Source organism: Ambystoma mexicanum, chromosome 3p, assembly GCF_040938575.1.
Source record: "Ambystoma mexicanum isolate Mex_15411 chromosome 3p, UKY_AmexF1_1, whole genome shotgun sequence".
NCBI lineage: Eukaryota > Metazoa > Chordata > Amphibia > Caudata > Ambystomatidae > Ambystoma > Ambystoma mexicanum.
Genome location: NC_090925.1, coordinates 148,885,977 through 148,901,817, shown reverse-complemented (window position 1 = coordinate 148,901,817; position 15,841 = coordinate 148,885,977). Strand labels below are relative to the sequence as shown.

At 48.3% G+C, this 15,841-nt stretch overlaps 1 protein-coding gene across 2 annotated transcripts in view; it reads left to right on the top strand.

Annotated features, from left to right (window-relative positions):
* The window catches only part of LOC138580178 (early activation antigen CD69-like), a 68,893-nt gene extending 53,979 nt beyond the window's left edge, over positions 1-14,914 (top strand). For both annotated transcript variants that reach the window (XM_069650504.1, XM_069650505.1), the window contains exons 4-5: positions 10,218-10,321; positions 14,349-14,914. In XM_069650504.1, coding sequence (XP_069506605.1) covers positions 10,218-10,321; positions 14,349-14,550 — 306 coding nt within the window. In that variant the 3' untranslated portion in view covers positions 14,551-14,914. The remainder of the gene's footprint in view (positions 1-10,217; positions 10,322-14,348) is intronic.
* Positions 14,915-15,841: the final 927 nt, after the last annotated feature.

Below are 15,841 nucleotides of genomic sequence, written 5' to 3'. Positions count from 1 at the left end.
AGTTGGGCAACAGCGTTTGCCTTAGGCGGCGTGGATGGCTCAAGGCTACGGACTTCCGTCAAGACGTTCAGACCAGAGTCCTGGACATGCCCTTCGATGGGAACAACCTGTTTGGGAAAACAGTGGACGATTCCCTTCAGGCCATTAAAGCGGACACCGAGACGGCCCGGGCCCTTGGAGTTGTGCAACAACGATGGACGCCCTTTCGGAGCAGCGGAGGCAAGGGCGCCTCCAAAGGTTCTGGCGGCGGTTTCTCCACCTACCGTCAAGCGGCCCGCTCGTCGAGAGGACGAGGCAAGTCTGGCGGACCCCGCCGTCGTCGCCAAGGAGGTCAAGGCGGCAAAGCCTCGTCGAAGCAGGATTGAACCGGCCGTGGGGTCGGGCCCCCAGCGAAGCACCCCGGTGGGAGGCCGGCTGGCGAGCTTCGTCAGTGTGTGGGAGTCCATCTCCACCGACCGTTGGCTGCTGGACGCCTTGGCCCGGGGCCACGCGCTCGAGTTTCAAAGAAGGTGTCCGCGCGTCCCCCCCGTGGCCAGGAAAGAACTTCACGTCCCTCAACTTCTCCTGGAGGTAAAGGCGATGCTCGGGAAGGGCGCCATCGAACTCTTCCCAAAGAGGCTTCGGGGCTCCGGAGTTTACTCGAGATACTTCCTCGTGAAGAAGACGGGGGGATGGCGCCCCATCCTGGACCTGCGACGTCTGAACAAGTTCATCAAGGCGCAAAAGTTCCGGATGGTCACCCTCCAGCACGTCCTGGGTCAGCTGGAGGAAGGAGACTTCCTGTCGTCGTTGGATTTGGAGGATGCCTACTTCCATATTCCCATCCTAAAGGGGCACCGAAAATTCCTCAGGTTTGTGGTCCAAGGGCGTCATTACCAGTTCAAAGCCCTCCCCTTCGGACTACGGTCGGCACCCAGGGTGTTCACCAAGTGCCTCGCATCGGTGGCGGCGCAGCTGCGCCGCGAAGGGATCCACATCTACCCCTACCTGGACGACTGGCTCATCCGAGCCGAGACGAGGGAGCTCGCCGTGGTTCACACGGCAAGGACCGTCCAACTTCTCACGGACTTGGGATTCTCCGTGAACTACGCCAAATCCCACCTGGTACCCGCGCAAGACACTCTGTTTCTGGGAGCGAGGCTCAACACAGTGTCCCTTCTGGCCTCCCCGTCGGAGGAGAGGACCAGGACCATCCTGGGCAAGGTGCAGCGGATGTTGGTGGCCGACGCGGCCAAGGTGAGGTCCATCAAGTCCCTCCTCGGAATGATGTCTTCCTGCATCTACCTCATTCCCATGTGCAGGCTCCGGATGCGCCCGTTGCAGGAGTTCCTGGACGCGCGCTGGATCCAAACGACGGGCAGCTTCGAGGAAAGGATCACACTCGATGAGAGTTTCCGACGAGCGATCCGGTGGTGGGGCACCCGCGCGCATCTGACGGCGGGCATGGACTTCCAGACCCCAGCCCACCAGGAGAGAGTGACCACGGATGCCTCCCTGGAAGGGTGGGGAGCGCACACCGAAAATCTGCACGCAAGAGGCCTTTGGCTCCCGACGGAGAAATCCCTACATATCAACGTCCTGGAGCTCCGTGCAGTGTTTTGGGCCCTCAGGTCCTTCCTTCCGTCCCTCAAGGGCAAGGTGGTGAGGATCTTCACCGACAACACCACCACCATGTTTTACATCAGGTAACAGGGCGGAACCAGGTCCCCAGCACTGTCCAAGGAGGCGCAGGACCTGTGGCATTGGGCAGTCGCCCAAGGGATGTTTCTGGTGCCGTTTCATCTGGCAGGGATAAAAAACACCATCGCCGACTCACTCAGCAGGGAGCTGCGCTCGTGCCACGAGTGGGAACTACGGCAGGATCTAGTGGATCGCCTCTTCCGACGGTGGGGCACACCCCAGATCGACCTGTTCGCGACGGCGACGAACTCCAAGTGCCGGAGGTTTGCCAGCAGGTTTCCCCAGGCGAGGAGCATGGGCGATGCTTTCTTGTTCCCCTGGGAGGGCCTGTTCCTCTACGCGTTCCCTCCTTTGCCACTGCTAATCCGGCTCGTCAACCAGCTCAAGAGGTCACGGTGCAGGATGATCCTCGTCGCACCTGCGTGGCCGAGGCAGATATGGTTCCCGGACCTTCTGGACTTGTCAGCGTCCCCGCCAATCAAGCTGCCGGTGGACGCGGATCTGCTCTCCAGGGAAGGAGGCGCCATCCTCCACCACGACCCGAAATCGCTGAACTTGCAGGCCTGGCTCCTGCAGCGCTAGAGTTTGGAGGATACGACATACCGGCCGACTGCAGAGAGGTTCTTGCAAAGGCCAGGGCGTCCTCGACTCTTAAATGCTACGGACACAAGTGGAAGAGGTTTTCTGTCTGGTGCCACGCACAGAAGATTAACCCTCTACGGATTACGGCTCCCCAGGTACTGCCGTACCTGCTGACGCTGGCCAAAGCTGGACTGGCACACGCGTCCATCAAGATTCATCTTGCTGCGATCTCCCGATACACCAGAACCATGGGCCGGTCGTCCCTGTGGTCTCATCGTCTGGTGAAAGAGTTCATGAAGGGACTGTTCAGATCGTTCCCGCCGGTGAAGGCGCCGGCCCCGGCGTGGGAGCTCAATGTGGTTCTGACCAAGCTCATGGGACCTCCGTTCGAGCCTCTGCACTCGGCCCCGTTGAAGTTTCTGTCGTGGAAAACAGCGTTTCTTGTGGCCATCACCTCCGCACGACGGGTGGGAGAGATCCAGGCCCTTTCCTGCAAGGCCCCGTACTTGACTTTTCACGACACGAGGGTAGTGCTCAGGACGCACCCCTCCTTCATGCCCAAGGTACCGTCGGACTTCCATCTCAACGAACCCTTGGTGTTGCCTGTGTTCTTCCCGTCGCCTTCGTCGCCGGCTGAGAGGACTTTGCACTCGCTGGATGTGGCTAGAGCGCTGAAGTTCTACGTGGACCGCACGAAGTGTTTTCGGGAAACGTCACAACTCTTTGTGAACTTTGGACCTGTCAATCAGGGGAAGGCTCTCTCGAAGGCTTCCATTTCCAGATGGCTCTCCGGCTGTATCATGTACTGTCATCGGTTGGCAAACCGACCGCTGCCTGGCCGTCCGAGAGCCCATTCCACCAGAGCGATCGCAGCTACCACGGCGTCCCTTTCTGGTGTGCCCCTGCTGGACATATGCAGGGCTGCTACGTGGAGGTCGACGCACACCTTCACGAAATTCTACTGCGTCGATCGGGATTCCAGGGAGGAGTCCAGGGTCGGCCAAGCAGTGCTGCACAACCTGTTCGCCTGAGGTGAGCCTGGTGAGGAGGTAAGATGCTTAATGTTGAGTTTGATGTAATGCTTAATGTTGAGCCTTTGCCACCTCCCGTGGTTGTGCATGTGTGTACTGCTATGTATTCTTTATTCATGAGCATGTGAATCCATGCCAGACCCCATGCTGGAGAAGGAACAAGTTACTTACCTGTAACTGTTGTTCTCCAGCATGGGTCTGGCATGGATTCACATGCGAACCCTCCCGCCTACCCCTCTGCGGCTCTTCACTTGGTCATACTGCCACTTCACGTGCTTCCAAATCTGAAGATGGCTGCCAGAGGCGGGGCTTAGGTAGAGGGCAGTCATTGGCTGTGGTCAGTATGACGCAGAGACCAGTGATTGGTTATTACTACGAAAGACAGATCAGAAACGAAACTGATACTGTTTTTTTCTTTACCGAGGATTCCCAGCCTGACGGGGAATATTCATGAGCATGTGAATCCATGCCAGACCCATGCTGGAGAACAACAGTTACAGGTAAGTAACTTGTTCCTTATCTATTGGTGCGAGGTCTCACGTGACCACTTCGTCACGTGATCTTGTCCATATGCCTGGGTGCTTTTTTCTACTTCAGTGCCGCTGGCAATGTACTGCCTTCAGCCCCCCCCTCCTATGCGCCAACTTCTTTGGCAAATCCAGTGCGACAGTGTATACCATGTCACCATTGTCTACTGCACGTCCTGCGTAAGTATATACTTCAATTTTTTATTTTAACTCTGCATGATTCGGGTTCTTCCGAGTTAGCTCCTGTTTTCCCCAAAAAGCATTATCTTCCGTGCTTTACTTAGTCTCGAGGCCAAACGAATCTATGGACTTTGTGCTGTTTCGATGTCCCTGTTATGTTTGCAGTATTGCACCATTTCCTTCGGCACAATATCTGGTCACTGTTTTTTATTATGAATCCAAATGTGCATTAAGAATATTCTAATGTCCTACCCACCTTGACATTTTTCATGGAGTGTTTAAGGCGAAAACATCAGTATTTGAGCGAGCTGTATGCATACAAGACTGCTCGTCAAGTCTCTTTACTTAGTAGATCCCATGTCTATATATTCCGTTGGTACAGAAGACCTTTTCCCTCTATAGAATCGTATTTAGTTTGGGGCATTTTAGTGGGTCTCCCACTTCATAAAATTGATGTCCATAACCTGAGGATATATTCTGTCCATTGTTGTATTACGTCCATTGTTTTAATCTTGTTAGGGTCGCCTAAATGTTGCTCTGAGTTCACCAATCTATTAGGGCCCACATTTAGATAGATCTCAATGCAGTTTTGATGATCACTATTCTGCTCTTTCATGTAATCCAAGTTCTGTACTATTGGTTAAGAAAATTAGTTCTTTTTCTTTCAATAGTAAATATTTTCTATCCAAGTTGGTATCATTACTGATTTTTACCTGGTACACTATTAAGTCGTCAGCTCTATGTATTTTTTTTCTATGAAGTGTCCAATTAGGGGGGCTGAATGTACTCTGTTCTTTATGCAACTTTTGTGCTCAGTAATCCGGGTCTTAATTTTTCTTTCCGTCTTCCCTATATATATAGTTTCTTACAGGGACACCAGATGACGTATACCACGAACTTAGAATTACATTTCCATGGACTATTTAGACCTATATCTATCTGCGCTGACTTTTTAGTTTGTTGCCAGCATGCACGAACCACGTGGGTAATGTCCCTCTAGTGCCCGCATACCCCATTTTTCTGTTGGGGTTGGTTGTTCTTGAATTTGTTTCGTAAAATCATTACGCATAATCTGATCCTTGATAGATCTACTCCTTCGGAAGGCAATCAACGGTATTTCTAAAGGGACTTTCCCTTTCTCCAAGATTCCCCAATTGTGATGCACAATTTTCCGGATCCGATTAGAGAGGTTGCTGTATGTGTTGACAAAGACTAAGTTGTCTTTATTTTTCTCTTTGGGTGTTAGTTCGAGAATTGATTCTCGATGGTTGTCGGCTCGTTTCATAGACTTTTTTGTGAGATTTGTCGGATACCCTCTTTCATATAGGTTGGTTCTTAATTTTTTGGCTCCTTCTCTATAATCTGCCCTGTTGGTGCTGTTCTTTTTCAACCTTAGAAACTGACCAGAAGGTAAGTTATCACGTGTATGGATCGGGTGAAAGCTGGTATAATGCAACAATGCATTACGGTTCGTAGGTTTTTGTTTTTTTTGTATGGTTTCACATAAAGCTCACCCTTCTCGAAGTCCACTTTAATAGTTACATCAAGGTAGTTCATTTCATCCTTACTATAGTTCTCAGTACATTTTAGATGTTGATTTTGTTCATTAATCCATTCGAAAAATTGGGTGGCCATGTTTTCGTCTCCTTCCCAAATTATAAGGACATCTATGTATCTTTTCCATAGTAGTATGTTCTTTTTGAATGGATTAGTGTCTGTGTAGATGCAGTTCTTCTGAAAGGCCTCCATATATAGATTTGCAATGCTAGGGGCCAGAGTGGCCCCCATTGCCGCCGTGCCTTGTATTTTCATCGAGAAAATGAGCCATTGAAGTGAAAATAACTTTCCATCAATGCCATGTCAGCACACCACATAATAAAGGAAGTCGAAGTGTTGGTACTCGCATTCTCTGTGAGTAATCTCTCTTCCAGTACCTCGAGTGAGGCCCTCTGTGGTATGTTTGTGTAGAGAGCCACCACATCGAGACAGATCAAGATGTTGGTATCAAAAGGCCTGCCTTCTACCTCTTTAATTATTTGGGTGATGTTTTTCACAAAGGAGGCCATTTTCCTAACCATCGGTTGCATAAAGTGGTCTGCAAATTTTGACAATGGCTCCAAAACTGAGTCACACCCTGACACAATCGGTCTCCCTGGTGGTCTAGTGAGAGATTTGTCTATTTTTGGAAGGATGTAAAATTGTGGAATTCTAGGTTTATCTATTATGAGGAATCGGCCTCTTTTTTCGTTATCCATCTCCTCTCTTCTGCTTTTGTCACTTTTTGATGGATTAATCTTTCCAATTTCAATGTTGGATTCTCTTCCAATTGTTTGTAGTTGTTTGTGTCACTTAACTGTCTCATGTACTCCTCTACATAGTCTTTCCTATTGAGCACTACTGTGGCGCCACCCTTATCTGCTTTTCGAATTATTATTGATTCGTTAAATAAGTGTCTTTAGGGTGGCTTTCTCTTCTCGGTTCAAATTTTGGAACGTTTTTTCTGTTGTATTTTCTAACCTCGTGATTTATTGTATCACCCTATTTTCAAACACTCGAGCTTCAGCCGTTTGTGATTGTACTGGGGGGCAAAATTCTGATTTTCTATGTAGCCCGCTGTCTGGTTCATTATACTCCATTTATCATCAAAAAACTGTTTCAAATGGATTTTTCTCATGAATTCTGCTTGTCTTGATCATGGTCCCGATAGGTAAAACGCTGCTTTCTGTTGTTGCTGCATGCCCAGGAGTTTTCCACAGGCTCCTGGCATGTCTGGAGCGTTTATCTTCTCCCTTGCTGGTGAGCTGCTTGGCTCTGCCACACCGGTTCATACCCGAGCCTCACAAGCCTCGCAGATGAATGAGACTTCTTCATCCAAACAGAAGCAGCCTCTATGACTTGGCCTCTGGACTTTAAATCTCCTGCATACAGGTGCATTTTGAAAACAACTAGAACGCTCATTGAGCTTGTGGCTCCTTTCGTTCAGCATTGTTCTTTCCCTCTTCTTCATCCCAGTATTTGGGTGATTGTGGGAAAAGGAGTCCATTGTTGTTGGGTGATGTAGATTACTTGGAAAATCACTATCAACAGTTCTAAAAGATTAATTCGTTCTATATGGTGAATAATTGGAACTGGAAAAGGTGGTCTTGGAGCTTCCACATTTTAGACCAGGGATGGAAGTTTGGTCTATAGAATCTTGGGAAAGGGTTTCTCTATTTTCCCTAAAGGGGTGTAGATGTATGGCAAAAGGCCATGAGGGTACTGGGTATAAAGGGGTCGGTCATCTTCACCGGCAAATCATGGATATACTGTCTCATCCAAAGAAGCCATGACCTCTCTCCAGAGGCTTTCTCCTCTCATGCATCCTCCCTCATATAGCTGCCCCCAGGCCTGGATCAAGTAGCGGCTGCTGTCCCCTGGCCACATGGGAGGAGGATACCGCCGGGAGATTAGTGATGACTCCATTGGATTCATCACACTCCCCAGTGCAGAGTAGAGAAGCCACATGCTCAGTCTTCTCCAGGAGAAGCGGGCCACCGACTTAAGCACATAATTGCTATCATTTAACTGCTTGAAGCAGACTTGTATTTGATCCTACTTTTAGAAAGCATCCTTCTAATCTGTAATGAATCAAGGTCGGAACTTTTCAGTATGCGCTCTTATGGAGGATGCTTGTATGTAGTCTCCCTATTTAATGTCCATTCTAATTCATCACAAAGAACCCCATGCCATTTTGTTGTAGTCTTGTTGCAGTCAGATAGTTTTGATATCCATACGCGATGATCCACTGCTTACTCTACATCTGCAAATGCGATTATCAAGACTTAGAAAGAAAAGAAAATGCATCGCTATTTTGTTTTATAACTCGAGCGTTGATTCGCCGATTTCGCACATTTGCCAATTTATGCCATAAAGCGGGTAGGTCATTCTCCTCCAAAAACAATGCAAATTACTTGCACGAGAAAGGGATGTCTCGCTTATAATAACCACACCATTGTGGGCAAAGCAGCATGTCAAAATGTCTTAAAGGGTGTGGCATGTTTAGGGCCGTGTGAAATATTCTGATATTAATTGCTGGAGGGAGGAATTAAAAACACACATTTACAGATGTGCAAACCTTTGTTTGATTGTGATTAAATTGGGTGGATCTGGCATGCCGCGATGGGTGAATTTATGGGTCGGTGTGTTCCAAGATACGTTCTAACCACCTTTTGAAGTACAGTGGCTAAACCGTTGGCTTTGCCAATGCTATTGTTTAGAGTGCCACTTGTCCACGTTTTGGCTTTCATTTGTAAAGCACTGCCAAAAAGAATTAAATCTTTGAGGTACCATACATGTGTAAGATCACAACCATGGTTTAAAACAATGACATCAAAAGAACCCCCAAAGAATTACATACATCCACAGAGCAACAAGCTACTCTTCTAAGCAGAACACTCGGTCCATGGGACCATCAAAGGGTGGATTCAGTGGGTATTGGTGAATGGCGTGCCCATATGCGAGGTGGGAGGGGATACCACACCCCACGTTGTGACTGCGGTTTCACTTTCTGAATTGTTGGGGGGGGGGAGCAGTGTCAAAGTGTCCACCTGGTTAGGACGTTTATCTGGAGTGGAAGATACACAGAAGGATGTGGGGGGAAATTCATGAGATGGTGCTAGAGTCACAGTGGAGGAACAAGATACGCTGTGACTGTTGCAAGTGTGTAAAAGGGCATGAAGTCAAATGGGTGATGAGGGGCGTTTGAAGAAGCCTTTTAATGTTGCCAGAGGGTAATCCTAGGATGTAGTGACTGAGGTCAGTCACAGTGCTGTAAAGTGTAGGAAGGGTGGATGGTGAAGTGGTGAGTGGTCAGTGCATGAAAATCAGGGCCTCTGTTTCTTTCACAAGACGGATGGAGTCCAGATCACAGTCAGCAAATAGATCAGGCAGTTTTACATTCCCAAGCGAGAAAACAGTGGACGATATCTTAAGGATGCCCCCCTTGCCCCTGTGAGTATCTGTTTGACCCCCCCCCCCCTTCCCGTGATCAGACTTGCACTTCTGCAATTGCTGTTAGGCATAGTAATCGTTGTTGCCTGTCTCTCATGCTATCTGCCCTCCCCTCGTTTTAGTCTGGCCCTACCCCAATTGCCGTCCGGCATAGTAATCGTAGCTGCTTGCCTATTGCAGCCACCTGCCCTCTCCTCCTCCATCCCCTCCCTCTTGTCCTTGCACTTACTCCTATCATTTGTCCTGTTGACCTTTTGATAACAGCTTGTCTGTCTCCTCCCTTTCCCTCCTTGTCTCCCTCCCTTCCCCCCACTAGCATTATTCTGATTTGTCGTCCAACCTATTATTATAGTTGCTTGTTTGTTCCTTGCCTTCTCCTTCCCTCCACACCCCTTCACCTCCCCCTCTTATACACTCATGCACTACATCAATTGTCGTCAGGCATAGTAATGTTGTTGCTGGTTTGTCTCATTTCCCCCCTCTGCGCCCCCCCTCCACCCCCCCCATTTGTTCCTTGCACTATCTGAAATGTCGTCAGGCAATTGTTTCGCGGACTTGTAAGAATGTATTTGTATTTGCCCATGTTTCCTCCCTTCTTGAAGCGCTTTGAAACACATTGTGTATAGGCGCTATACAAATAAACATAAACAAACCACATTATGGTTTCAAGGGAAAGTGGTCCTTGCCTGTGACTGTTATAGTTCATGCTGGGTATACAACATCCGCGCTGACGCATCTCACAAGCCTAAAACTTTCTGCAGAGGGCAACCAGCACTATAGGAGGGGTTTTGAAACACAATGCAACAAATGTAGTACACCGGATTGCTGCTAGGTCTGGAAAAGATCAGCTGATGTTGGGACTGTCGGGTCTCGAGGCTAGCTAGCCTTTTGGTTATAGCCCCATAGCTTCAATCCGGGGCTACAAGTAAAAGACCCGGGGCTATTACCCCCCCCCCCCCACCCCCCCCCGCCGCCTCCCCACCAGGAACGCCTCTGTCAGTACATACACTGAATTACTCATAACCGTTTATCAAGAAATCCATTTGAGTGGCGATCCATCAGGTTTAAACATCCATGGGAGTCGCTAGATATTGTTTGTGATTTGTTCATGACTGCAAATTGTATTCTTAAATTCACAAATATTATTCATATTAATAGACACCCCCTGCTCCCCAGCGAAGGTCTACTCAGTACATTTCAGGGTGTCCTTTTTCTTTCTTGTTTGAAGGATTTCGTTAGGCGTTATAAAGGGAAGCGTGACCACTGGATTGGCCTGAGGAGGGATTCTGGTCAGCCCTGGAAATGGGCCAATGGCACTGAATTCAGCAACTGGTAAGTCCTTGTTAATCACTAAGTCCAGCAGTTTAAATGTATTGCGCTTGCATCATATTGGGAAGCTACTCACTGGTGACTCAACAGTTTAAAAGGGTGCTGCATCGAGCATGTGTTCTCTAAACTAGTGCTTTTGAATTCTAGTATTGTGAGGGTGTATTGGGGTGTGGTAAGAGGGCCGCAAGTCAACCCCAGCACCATATTTTTGGATGATAATTATTATAATTGTTCTTTTATAACTCGCTTAATACTGGAGACCGGTTTCAAAGCGCATTCGAACCTGTGTTGCCATGCGTTCTCTTGGTTCCAAGACAAGCGCGTTGCCCCTGAGCTATCCTCCCGGCCAATTGCATGAGCATATGGAGGGCTAATGCAAACCATTCCATCCTCTGCTCAATGAGATGGTGCAGCCCTAAAAGTCCCTCCAGAGTAGGACAGTACTATGCATTTAAAAGCGTAGGCATCCGGGAATCCATATTGCCCACTGGTAATGGGCAGCATAGTCTATGCATGCTATTTGTCAAGTAAAAACATAACCTCGCGAAGAAAGCCATTGCAAACCTGGCATAATTCCAATCAGTGACCTGTGCTTGTAAAACAGCACCGGTCCCTAAACAATTGAAGGAGGCAATGATTTCCTGGTAACATTTATAAAATAAAAAAAAAATGTCCATGTGAGCCGAGTCACAAATTCCACAACGCCTCCTAGTAGCCATCGCTGGAAGTTCACCTCCAGTTCTGAGCCACAACAGCAAGGCATTGTGGGTATGCAAATTAGCTCAAATGCAAACCTTTTTTTCTCCAGGAAATGTTCTTTGTTTAAGAGGGCAGTGCTACTTTATACCTAGCTTAATCAACCCAAGACAGACATTTGCAAGGCTGCCAGGACCGCTACATAACTGGTTTCACCCTTATTAGGGATCAATATCAGTGGGTCTGGATGCGATCACTCCTCCTGGTATTGGAGGTGCAAGCAGACAAAAGGAAAGTCAGTGGTGTACACAGTAAGTGAGGCCCCATCTCAGGGAGCAAGGGTTGCAACAGAAATGCAGGCAACCAAGGGCAGGAAGCAGTGGGTGCAAAACGGTGTAATGTCTCACCTCATTGTTCACGTGGCGTTATGACAGAGTAGAAAGGGTGTACAATAAGCAGAGGCATGGTTAGTGACTATTGCTGTAATGCATGTGGGGAGGAAAAGTGCTGGGTAGACTCGGCACATAGCAGGATGTAGTTGGGGTAGTGGGATACTCTGTGCGAGAGTGAGTTTGAAGTGGGCTAGGGGGAGCATAAGGGATCGGGAACAGGGTGTAAGGGCGTCGAGTGGGATTTAGGGCGGGCCTTTATTGGCTGAGTAGTGAGTAAAGCGAAGAGAGCCTGCGGGCACCGCAGATAGATGGCTGAGGCTGCTCCAGAGTCCTACGCAAAGGGAGATGAGAGATGGTGGGTGGAGGGGGCCGAAGGGCTAGACAGTCGGGTACAGTTGCGGCAGGGAGAAAAGTGAACAGCCAGCACGTGCAGCACGCACCAACAGTCGTGTCAGCGTGGCTGATGCTGTGACGGTAGTGCATACAAAGCAGGCAGGGAACGATAGTTACAGAATAGTTACCATACACTTTTCAGGAACCTATCACAGAATCGGTACTCAAACACGGCGTTGGAAACGGCGATGAGGGCTCCTTACCTCCTTATGCTAAGGTTGGCCCAGAGATAAGGCCGACTTGGCTACATGGAGTTCAGTAAAAGTCTGAAAGTAGATGGGAGGGGCAGAGTAGATATTAGTGGTGCAGCGATGGTAGTCGGAGGTCCATAGCGCTGTCCGCGCCAGGACAGGCCCAGACACTAGAGGGCCGGCGTTGCCTGCCGACTCCCAGGGCGCTGGTTTCATTTAGCAAAAGCCACAGCCAAACTGCCGACTGCAGAGGCGGGCCTTCTGCTAACAAAGGGAGCCTTCTGCTTGCTGCCGCGGCCATGATGGGCAGTCAAATCGCGCACAGTAATGCAGGTCTGTGCCTAGCAACGGCTTACCTGCTCCAAGTCTTCATGGGCACGATGGTTGCTGTGCTGGATGGTGATGCACAATGCGTGCATTTGCCAATGCATGCTAAAGTTAATGTGTCCTGTACCGTCATGGACTGCTATTGTTGCCCTTGTATTGCCACTATTAGTTTGATTCCAGCATGGAATAAGAGAGTAAGGGGACTGGAAGTGTGTACCCATGAATATTTTCAATGGAGGATAGCACAGGGGCAACGTGCTGGTCTTGGAAGCACCATAAAGAGCAACGGAGGTTTGAATTCCGGATCTGCGCTTAGAAACCGAATTCAGGTATTAAGCGTGTTATAAAAAACTATTATATATTTTCATTGCAGTGGGGAGGCATAGCTATGGGTTCTGATTACATGCAAGGGGGCAGGGAGTATGACCAGAGATTCTAGATCCCTTCATTTCTTTGTATTGGGGCCCCAAAGGCATCTGTGGCCCTGGGTAGGGGGGGGGCGGGAAATGAGAGGTGACTCATTAGCTTTGCCAACCACTTTGCGCGACCTCTGGCATTTTTTATGCCCAAAAAGTTTAGAAGTTCACTAGCCACTAGTGACTCTGACTTGTATATTGGAAAAGAAAATCCCTTTTTAGTTTATTCTGCCAGTGTTTTTCCCACCAACAAGGCAAAGTAATGCTGTATGCTAGCACAAAAAGATCTGTTGATGCATAAGAGTGCTTTGATTTTTAAAAAGTTCATATGGAATCTGTTTTGGCCAACATGCATCAGGGTAAGGCGAAAGCAGGGCTGCCGTGCCATATTACAGCTTCTGCAAGAGAGACGTGGGAGGGAGGTGTGGAGTCTATGCGCCCCCACTCACCCTTTTTTCCTATTATTCCTGCCTTGGAAACTGGGGTTGCGGGGATGGGCAAATCTGGAAGAGCGTAAGGACCATGCACTCCAGCTGTCTACTTCGCCTGCCATTCCCGTTACCTCTCCCATAGGTGGTACATGTAGCCCTGTGCAAAAACAAAGGAACTATGGACGCTGGTGGCTCTGGTTGTGCAGAACAGGGACAGGGGCGCTTGGTTCCTTTCGCTCCAGCCAGAATGTAAGCATATGGTGCGTGCAGCTGCATTTGATGACGGTATTGGCAGTGGTTTGAGTAACTGGACTTTTGAAGGCAATACCTGCTGATTGTGAGTACCTGTGCATTTGCTGGCCATCATACCTGGTATAGGATAGCAATACATGCCACATGAGGTGCGCATCAGAGCATATGATGGCATTGCGTGGAATTTGATTGGAGCACGGGGGGAGGTGGGGTAATAGGACACTATTTGTCCTATCAAGCTGTTGCCTGCCAAATGACAGGAGTGCCTCAACATTTGATGGCAGTGTGCGGGCATACCAGCAATCCCTGTCAAATGATGGTATTGCAAAGGGCGCAGTGCTTGGACACATTATGGCAATAACGGCAAAGGCTGCCACATATTATTAGATGAGCATTTGCCAATGAAAGGAAACGGGCATGAGTACAATGGTTTATAGTGGCAATATCTGGAAATGCAGAAGTTCTCCATACTGAAGATAAAATGATTGGCTCTCACAATCCTTGTTGTTTTAGCTATAGAGAGAGGGTAATGTGCGCTTCAGCAGTTTTACATTTGAAGCCCACTTTGCTAGTGGCTGGTTGTGATAACTCCAGCTTTTCTAATTTGGCACTTCATGGTTTATTTTATTGGTTATAATGCGCTTATAGAGCACAAGGTATTTCAAGACAAGGGAGGGGGAAGTGTGCTGTATGATTCAACCGTAGAGTACTCTTAAATCATCTGTGGATTTGCAGATCTTTCGTGTAGGCACCTCATTAGTATCACATATGACCGCCTTCACAAAGAGCTACATTATCAACCTTTTCGTCATCTTCCGCTTCCTAGCCCTGTATAACAACCTGGCCCTCCACACGTGTGTGTTAAAAGCCATGCCCACCTTACAGTACCCACTGTTAACATGTGCATTTATTTCCTTGTTTTGTTTTTGCAGGTTCACAATAAAGGATTTCTCCGACTGCGCCTTCCTGAACAGTATTGTCCAAAGCAGTGAATGTTACAGCACGTTGAACTGGATCTGCATCAGCAAAGATCGTTTTGATGAACACCGTGGTGGCAATGGAAAAAATTGGTGGCAGGGACGTCATTTCACCAAAATGCCAGGGGTTGCGGAAGTGACATCACATGACCCTTGACCCCCTGATGACATCACAGGAAGTGATGTCATTGGACCCCAACCCGGAGTGATATTGTGGGAAGCGATGGGACACAACCTTTCACCGTTGACAAAACAGGATGTGGCATCACATATTGTACACTACGAAAAATATGGTTATGATATCACTATAATGTGATTTACATTTCATACAAGAATGGATCACCGGTTGTATACTAATTGTCCTCGGGAGAATTTACCTAATTTAGAAGGTCAATAGGACACGTGTGTGTGTGTGTGTGTGTGTGTGCTTCCCCCCCCCCCCCCCCTGGAACCCCCCACCCAATCCCTTTATATTATTTATAATACAAAACCAACCCAATACATTTGTTACTTTGCATTTATATAGTAGTGCCTTATGTACCATTGGTATGATCTCAAGGCGCTGGTAGGTTGAATGCCTTCTAGAGAGAGAGAGAGAGAGAGAGAGAGAGAGAGAGAGAGAGAGAGAGAGAGAGAGAGAGAGAGAGAGAGAGAGAGAGAGAGAGAGAGAGAGAGAGAGAGAGAGAGAGAGAGAGAGAGAGAGAGAGAGAGAGAGAGAGAGAGAGAGAGAGAGAGAGAGAGAGAGAGAGAGAGATATATATATATATATATATATATCTGGATATGTGTGCAGCAGGTGTGGCACACATATGATGGCTGCTTCTTAGCGGTAGGTGTGGTGGTTGGGAGATCAGGAGAATGTGTTTGTTCTGGCAGGGTGATACCAGACTGATTCTGGCTGCGTTAGGCCTGAGGAGAATGCTTAGGCTGGCGGTTGTGCAGCCGGCTATTTTTAGTTAGGATGATGGGGAGTATGTGGCAGGTGTTGGTATGAGAACAGCTATACTGAATGTGTCATAGTATCGCTGTGTTCTAGTTGAGTGGTGGTGTATAGAAAAGGGTAAGCGGTGGGTGGTGATGTGATATGGTGATTTGAGATGGTAGTTTTCAGTAGGTGCTTGAGATCGAGTGCCTTCATGCTCCATGCACTTCAGCCGTTCCATGCACTTCAGCCGTTCCATGCACTCCAACCATTCTTGCACAATGTCCATTCCATGCCCTCTATCTGTTCCATGCATTCCTTCTGATCCATGCACTTCGTCCTTTCCGCACACTTGTCGTCCTTTCCGCACACTTGTCGTCCTTTCCGCACACCCCACGCGCTCCATCCTTGTCATCTATTGCATTTGTTCCTTTCATTCCATGCACTTTGTCATTTCATGCCATCTATCCGTCCCATGCACTCTAATTCTGTGCACTCCATCCGTATCATGTACTCCTCCTTTCTA